General features: G+C 35.6%; 1 protein-coding gene across 5 annotated transcripts in view; it reads right to left on the bottom strand.

Moving 5' to 3' along the window:
- Positions 1–7,597, bottom strand: part of LOC106459895 (cyclic AMP-responsive element-binding protein 3-like protein 2) — an 86,279-nt gene extending 78,682 nt beyond the window's left edge. For all 5 annotated transcript variants that reach the window (XM_013919567.2, XM_022386470.1, XM_022386473.1 and 2 more), the window contains exon 1: positions 7,411–7,597. In XM_013919567.2, the coding sequence (XP_013775021.1) occupies positions 7,411–7,497 (87 nt within the window). In that variant the 5' untranslated portion in view covers positions 7,498–7,597. The remainder of the gene's footprint in view (positions 1–7,410) is intronic.
- Positions 7,598–8,442: the final 845 nt, after the last annotated feature.

Here is an 8,442-nt window from a genome sequence, read left to right as displayed (position 1 = left end):
TGAAAGTCTGTACACGGAAGATAAAATATGTCTGTGTGAATTATTTCCATGCAATAACTGTGCTTAATTATTGACCAGAAGAAGGACTGAGCAAGGAATACAGAACGTTGTCGGTGTCAGACAGTGGCCCCTCATAACTAATGTTCTGTATATTATTGACCAGAAGAAGGACTGAGCATGGAATGCAGAACGTTGTCTGTGTCAGACATTGCCAGACAGTGGCCCCTCATAACTAATGTTCCTGTATATTATTGACCAGAAGAAGGACTGAGGATGGAATATGGAACGTTGTCTGTGTCAAACACTGACAGACAGTGGCCCCTCATAACTAATGTTCCTATATATTATTGACCAGAAGAAGAACTGAGCATGGAATATAGAACGCTGTCTGTATTAGACACTGCCCCCAAATAACTAATGTTCGTATATATGGTTGACTAGAAGAAGGAATACGGTAGTAACACTTTTGTTCTGTATACGGTTTACCAAAAGTTCTCAGCACAAAGTTCAAAATGTCGTCTATACCAAAATCTGTCGCTTAATTATTATATATAACTAATCTTTTTTTTTACATATAAACACTTATTGCATTATTTTATAAGTAACACCAGAAACGCCAATATTAACACTTTAGTGAATCGTGTATTATTCCTAAAAAGAGCAGACGATCTGCTGAAATAAATGTATACATATATGAATAATATTGGAAATATTTCAGTTTATAATGAATAAAGATACCTTTCTAATCTCACCACCAGTAAAAATACGTTTTATCATATAGAGATCAACTTTATCTTCATTAAAGTATTTTTTCTGAACAGTAAGTTGTTAAAAGTAAAAACATATAGAAAGATAAGTGTCTCCTTGTGTCAGCTTTTTACAATATCTATGTATACACATACACATTGGAACTGGTAAGGATGATAAATGTTCTCGCACATCAAGATTCTTCAGCAATGAGAGCATCCCCTCTTCACCAATACGCTGTATGAGAACACTCCCACACTCAGTCTCCACTGATATGATGTATGATCCATAGAGAACGAGGGTCTGGACACAGAACTGGTTCCTCTAGGGAGTTTAGGAACTCATTTTTGTCGAGTGAACTTTAACCCATGAGAAAGTTCTATGCAAGCACAGTTCGTTTTGTTATCTTCAGAACGGAGTCTGAATAATCCCAAAGTTAAAAGGACAATACTCCATGAGTTGTAGATAAACACTTCTTATGTATAATGCTCAGTTTCTTAATACCGGTTCTTCAAACTTACATTATCACACTGGTGGTTCACGAAATGGAAACAACACTGAAACGTGTATTTAATACAATGCACCAAAGAACATGATGCAAGAATCATAAGCATTTATCTTATTCGTTTAATAGTGTGCACCTATATAGAGTACACGAGATAATAATTATTCTGGTGGGGGTAGACGAGAGGATGTAATATTTGGGTTTGCCTAACTTTTAATAGGTAGTTAGTGGATTGAAATCACGAAAAATAATTTTGGGGAAGCCTCTGGAGTGGTCATCATTTTCTTTGTCCCATTGGAAAAAAATGAAACAAAAGTTAATATCTATAAAACTGGTTGAAGTCGTGCCTTTACGAAAACTATGCGAATTTCCGAAGTAAGGAACGCCCTACAGAAGTTGGCAATTAGTAACATACACGTAGTTTACAAACACTCTTACTTCACTGAATCCTGCATATCAATATGAAGATGAATGCATGTAATGTGTCCACGATTTCTGCTTACTGTTACGGGTGGCGCTCGTCACGAATAAGGAAAGGTAACCACAATTCTAGGAATGAAGATGGCACGACTGCATTTTTTCAAGGAAGTTATCCATGAATTTGTGAACTAAACAATGTACGAAGTTAACCTGATTTGAAACAAACGTAGTTCCCTATTATATTTGTACAAGAAAGAGAGATAACATTATTATTATAACCACCGATTTTGCATCGGGCCCACAAACTGAGTTTTCAGACATATTTACAAGTAGAAAGTTGTAAGTACATGACACACACTCTCATGACTGTGAAATGGCAAGGTCCGTTCTGTGCTGGGATTTAGGTCAAGACATTAGGTGACCTGGAAGGATCATGTGTATAACTTGAACCTTTCCTCCCCTTGGGTGTAAAGTGTGTGTTTGTGACTGACTATAAGCAATACAGGGCTGCAAACAGGAAGATACTACAGTAAAATATTTCTATAAGCCAATAGGCCCTTTTCGACCATGTACTTGGGTAGATACAATTAGATAACAAACGGTTATAACATCGTTTTAGCTAGTTAAAACACGAAAATTTTAGATATGGCAAATAATTATATTGTAATACGTAAACATATTGGAGCTCATGTCTCTTCTTTGAAGGAAATTCGAGTAAATGTTTAGTGGGTGTTAATAGTTAGCACTATTTATGTCACGTACGATATAGCTATTTAGGTCACTTAAGAGAGCGTTTTTATTTAGTTTTTTCTTGAAATGTTACTAAATATTTCAGAACACTGTCCGACAACATCAAAAGGTTTTGCTTAAATTTGTTAGAATCTCATACTGGTTATCTTGTAGGCTGCTCAAAGAGGGAATGGTTTGTAATTTTGAGAAGTTTGATTTGGCAACATTTATCCAGAATGTTCTGAAGTATTCAAATACGAGTCTGATGTATGTTTTTGTAAATCTTGAGTTTATTCTCTACAGATGTACGTCTGTTATTTCCAGCTACGAACTTCCGCCTTCAATTGGAAGTAGGGTTATCCTAATCGAAAGTTAACAGTTTCATTCAGAAGGATGTACGCGTTTTACTAGATGGTTTACGCTTTAATCCACAAAACGGATAATTAACGATGTAATTCGTCTCCTGAACTGATTCAAAAATATACTTAATCTGAAGATTACGAGGAAAGAACACGTGGGTTAAAATACCAGAAAAGAAACTAAGAGATCCAATCAGCATTGCAGTAAAAATAACAATAAAAAGGTAGATGACTTAAGTTTCCTATTTAATTATTTGGAAACTACTGAATAATTCGAAATAAAATCCGCTCATGACAACAGGAAGCAGGTGTGGGTGTGGTTTTTATAAACAGGTGAGCTAATTTTATGCGTTTTTTTTTTTCTGGACTAATATTATCACTTTCTATTACATAAGAAAATTTGCAAACAACAATAAAAAAAAGAGTAAAAACGAACATAGTGAGAGAACGAAAGATCTTGGAAAAATTCAGAAAATAAACTCATACGCACATATGAATATATATATATATATATACAAATATTTGTGCAGCTATATGCACATACGTGAGTGAGTGTAAGCTCGAAAAAACATTTAATGCTAGTAGTTAGTGCCAATACACTTGGCAATAACAATAATAATAAAACGGTGAAGGGGTTGAGGTTAATTCAGACTCTGTCCCCCCCTCCCCGTATATTGTGTATAGTTGCACCAGTATGTTTCTACTGAGATAAAATGATGACTCCCTCAGGCTAGATCACGAAAGTTTATGCTTGACAGATTCTTTGTCGATTATGAATCTTCACTGTTCTGGAACTAATGACAAAAACAAGGCAGACTGCAGATCTGTTCATTGACCTATGGTCAGTTGACCACTGGCTATTCGGGTAAATGACCTCTAATGGCTTCTATTTCGTTTCATCTGTGGTGTAACAAGACGTAACGAAAACGCAGTCCAAATTTTTAATATTTACCTCAAAACATCTACTTTTTTCACAAACAATAACTATCTTCAGGTGAAAATAGACGATCTCGAAGATAGCGTTTTTTATTATAGCCATACAGCTATCTATACCCTCTTTTGCCCCCACCCCACCAAGTGGCTCAGAAGTAAATCTGAATGAAGGCTTATAACGCTAAAAACTGGGTTTCGGTACCCATGGTGGGCAGAGCACAGATAGCCCATTGCGTAGCTTTGTGCTAACAACAAAACAAACAAACCCTATACCCTCAACTCGAGCTCTGCCCCAAGTTCGTGCCAAAGCTCAAAGCGGTAATCAGATTCCTTGCCCAGTTAGTTTAGTAAATCGTGATATGTCTATTTATACAACTTTTCGCTCATTTTTTTATCTTGTTATAAAAAACAACAACTTTATTTTCTTAATACTATAATGTGATAGAAATTATAAGGTGAACCTTAATTGTCTCAAATATTCGAAAGCCTCAGTTTCATATAATATTCATCCAAAAACAGTGACTTATAATTAATCCCAACAGCATGAAAAACCGTCGTTTATGTAATATTTCTAATTCTAATTAATTTGTTTGTTTGTAATTAAGCACAAAGCTACACAATGGGCTATCTGTGCTCTGCCCACAACGGGTATCGAAACTCGGATTCTAGCGTTGTAAGTCCGCAGACATACCGCTGTGTCATTGGGCTTCTAATTAATCCCAACAGCACGAAAACCGTCGTTCATATAATATTTATAATTCTAATTAATCCCAACAGTATGAATTACGACGCTTACGCAATATTTCTAATTCTAATTAATCCCAAAAGTATGAAACCGTCGTTCATATAATATTTCTAATTCTAATTAATCCCAACAGCATGAAAACCGTCGTTTACGCAATATTTTTAATACTAATTAATCCCAACAGTATGAATTACGGCGTTCACGCAATATTTCTAATTCTTATTAATCCCAACAGTATTTCTAAACTCTAACGCATTCACGTATTTGTCACGTGATCCCAAAAGAAAGTAAATAATTTCAAGTTAAGCAGGTGATTGGTTGATTGTTTAGAAGAAAGCTTTTCTTTTAAATTAATGTTGTCCCTAGGGGGGTGTAAAACGGTCAAGGTCAGCATCCACTACCGGCTTCACCGGCCGACGAACAGCTCACCTGAAACTCGCCCAGCAAGTTTTGGAAATTCCGACCCCATTCCTCGGAGAAATAGCTAAATATTTATTTATATCAGTGTCTGTGATCAGCGTACATATCAGAGTACAAATTCAAAGAGATTCTGATCAATATCAAAGGCATTTTTAAAGTGTTATCATCCAGCTTTAACCAAATCAACAGGTAAGATTCGCCTCCTTTCCGAATTGAAAATACATATTTGGTAGATAAAAATATAAAAACCGAATTACGTGAATACAATGAAAATATAAAAGGAGAGAAGAAATATGTTTGAAATATTGTTTAACATGTGGTGTTTGATGAGTTTCAACTTACTTTCAATCCTAGAATATTACTCAATATTCACACACAACAATTTTTAATCAGCCAATGATATCACACCCTTTCATCCAATAAACTTGCATATATATATATATATATATCACCGCTTAATTTTTTTTTAGTTTAAGCACAAAGCTACACAATGGGCTATATGTGCTCAGCCCACCACGGGTATGGAAACCCGGATTCTGACGTTGTAAGTCAGCAGACATACTGCTGTGCCACTGGGGGGGCATCACCGCTTAAAGTGTCCTGTTTCTTAATATCTATTTTAAAGCATTATTAAAATTCTAAAACACTGTCAAGTTTTTTTTTTACAAACCTAAAGAAAACGTGTTTCAATTTTTTTAAAAAAAGAAAACTCACAACATTTTATCTTTTTTTTAAAATAAAAACAATAATTATCTTCGTGTGAAAATAGATTATATCCAAGACATTGTTGTTGTTTTTTATCATAACCCTAAGCCTCCTTACGCACTGAATTCGTGCTCTACCCTTGGTCCTTATTGAAGCCCTAAGCGGTTATTAGGATCATCGTAATCTGAGGGTCGCGGGTTCGAATCCCCGTCACACCAAACATGCTCGCCCTTTCAGCCGTGGGGGCGTTATAATGTGACATCAATCCCATTTTTCGTTGGTAAAAGAGTAGTTCAAGAGTTGGCGGTGGGTGGTGATGACTAGTTGCCATCCCTCTAGTCTTACACTGCTAAATTAGGGACGGCTATCGCAGATAGCCCTCGTGTAGCTTTGCGCGAAATTCATAACAAACCAAACCGTTAACTGTAGCCCACTCCCGATGTTTCAGCGGTAAGTCAGTGGGCTTATAATGCTAGAAATCGAGTTTTGATACCCGCAGTGAACAGATCACAGATAGCAAATTGTATAGCGTTGTGCTTTACAACAAACAAAACAGAAAATTTACAATATTGGTTATACGTATTCTCATTATTATTTCTTTTCATTATAGACATTATTTTGCATTGTTAGATTAGTTTATGGATTTAGAATTAACCTAAATCTCTAAAGCTGGCCGAACCTCACCATATATTATTGGAATTACGGCCGAAAATGTCGTTAAATGTAAGGATACTCAACTAACGAAAGAATGCACTCTAATCATTGTAAGTACAAACATAAGAACAGTATATTTAATTAGCGATAATCATAATTGGGTTGATTTTAATTTTTGATCCAAGTAGTTAGTTTGCTCGTTCTGATCAGAAGTAATTATTAAATAATTTGATTATTGTTGCTTAAGAACAAAACGTAAAAATTAAACATATAGAGCCATAGTGGCCTTTTCCTGCTCATGAGAAGGTCATATTTGCCGAGAAGGCTTCGAGCACGACACGGGGGGTTTTTCCTAACCAATGCACGAGTGAAGCTCAAGAGGTTTTAATATGTTAACATCTTTTGTATCAGCACAATACAGAGAGTCCTTAAAAGTTACAGAGTTTGAGCGCAGCTATTTTCCTAAAAAGTATCGTGTGTGGTGATGTTAAACGCGATAAAATATTTACCACCCTACAGACGTACATATACACTACTCTATACAGTTCCCAGCAAAGTTGGAGTAAGCTGACTTCCGCTTTCTCTACCTCTATCTTCCCTAGACTGGCTTGGATAATTTTATAAACACGTTATAGATTGTATACTCGTCGTAAACACCCACACAATCAACTCCTACAGCAAGGCCCAACATATGGTCATACTACTACTGGGTACTAGTGTTGTAAGTTAGTTTCCAGATGTGGCAGTGTCTCTTTCAATGAAGCCAGATTTCTACTGAAATGTATATATATATATATACATTGAAAACAACTACTGAATTATCTATAGCTATCTCAATGTTAATCATGGGCTATTTTGACTATACTATCTGAAAAAGAAAAAAAAAAGCTCTTTCTGAAACTGAATGACAGTTTAGTTAGGATAAGGCTATTAATGATTTATATGTATTCAATAACTGGATTTGGTTATGAAAGTACTTTTACATAACTTGCACGATGTTTTATTGCTTATACCATTGATTTAGTGGCAAGAACTTCCTGAAAAAATAAACGCCTTACTAGTAACAAGTAGAACATTGTAGGAACAAAACGTTAAATATCTTTATCTTTTATAATTCACAATAAGTTACAATACGTTTGTTTTTACGAAAGAAGTGGATTTTGGAAAATACACACTGTGCATTTCTGACTTACCGAGTCTAATGACTCTGAGCCCCAGAAGTCCTTAAGGTCAGTCTCACCGAGGTCATAGAGAGATCTGTCCAGTTCTACACCTTCCATTTTCTATTTCCAGGGTCCGTGGCCGGGTCAAGTCCAGAGAATTATCGATTCACTCAGGAACACTTTAACACACGCGTTTTCCTCTTTCACTGTCGCTAGCTTGAAGTCCAATACGATCTCGACAGTCGTGACTTCAAGCGACTTGCAAGGAAACAGGAAACGGAACAAGACCAAATAACAATGGCGCTAATAAAAGTAGTTCGACAAAAATAAGCATTGCTAAGATTCTTTTGTTCTTTTAAATAAAACTATATAAGAGTGTAAAAGTGTATTTAATAAATTAGAACGAAAATATAATTTTCACTTCAATATAACAATATTTTGAACACAAAATTCTTTCCTTCGGAGATGATGATATACGTCACATTTATTATTGCGCACTGCGTGAGAGCCGGTTGAGCGCTCGTCAACCAATAGCATCGAACGAAGAATTTTAAACGGATCTTTGACCGAAGTATAGTATTTCAGTACGAGTAACAGGTGGATGGCACGGGTAGCTTGCGTTGTGAGAACAGGTTACAGTAACAACAGCAGACAAGACAGGTGCAGGACAGGTCGTTGTGCAGAATAAGCGTAGCTATTTGGCATGAAATTAATAACTGGAACACTTTAACTGAATAAACACATTGTTTTCCGGGTTATATATGTACTATGAAACAACGAACACTGCATAAACGTTGTACATATGTATTACGTGCGACGGTGTTATATATGTTCAGCTTCATTGTTGTATCGCATTTGGCAGAAGATTAAATTTTCTTTGAATATTTTTATTATTTTTTTGCAAACATGGAGTAACTATATATATAAGTACGTCTTTTCAGATACTAACTCATTCCTATAGTATCTTCAAATACTAACCCTAACTCATTATTATAGTCCTGGGGTAATGTACCCAGCGCTTCACGATACACATTAGGACCATTCTTTCAAATATTAATCCTA

Source organism: Limulus polyphemus, unplaced genomic scaffold (genome assembly GCF_000517525.1).
Source record: "Limulus polyphemus unplaced genomic scaffold, Limulus_polyphemus-2.1.2 Scaffold677, whole genome shotgun sequence".
Classification (NCBI taxonomy): Eukaryota; Metazoa; Arthropoda; class Merostomata; order Xiphosura; family Limulidae; genus Limulus; species Limulus polyphemus.
The sequence above is the reverse complement of the archived record's forward strand: the minus strand, read 5'-3'. Positions and strand labels throughout refer to the sequence as shown.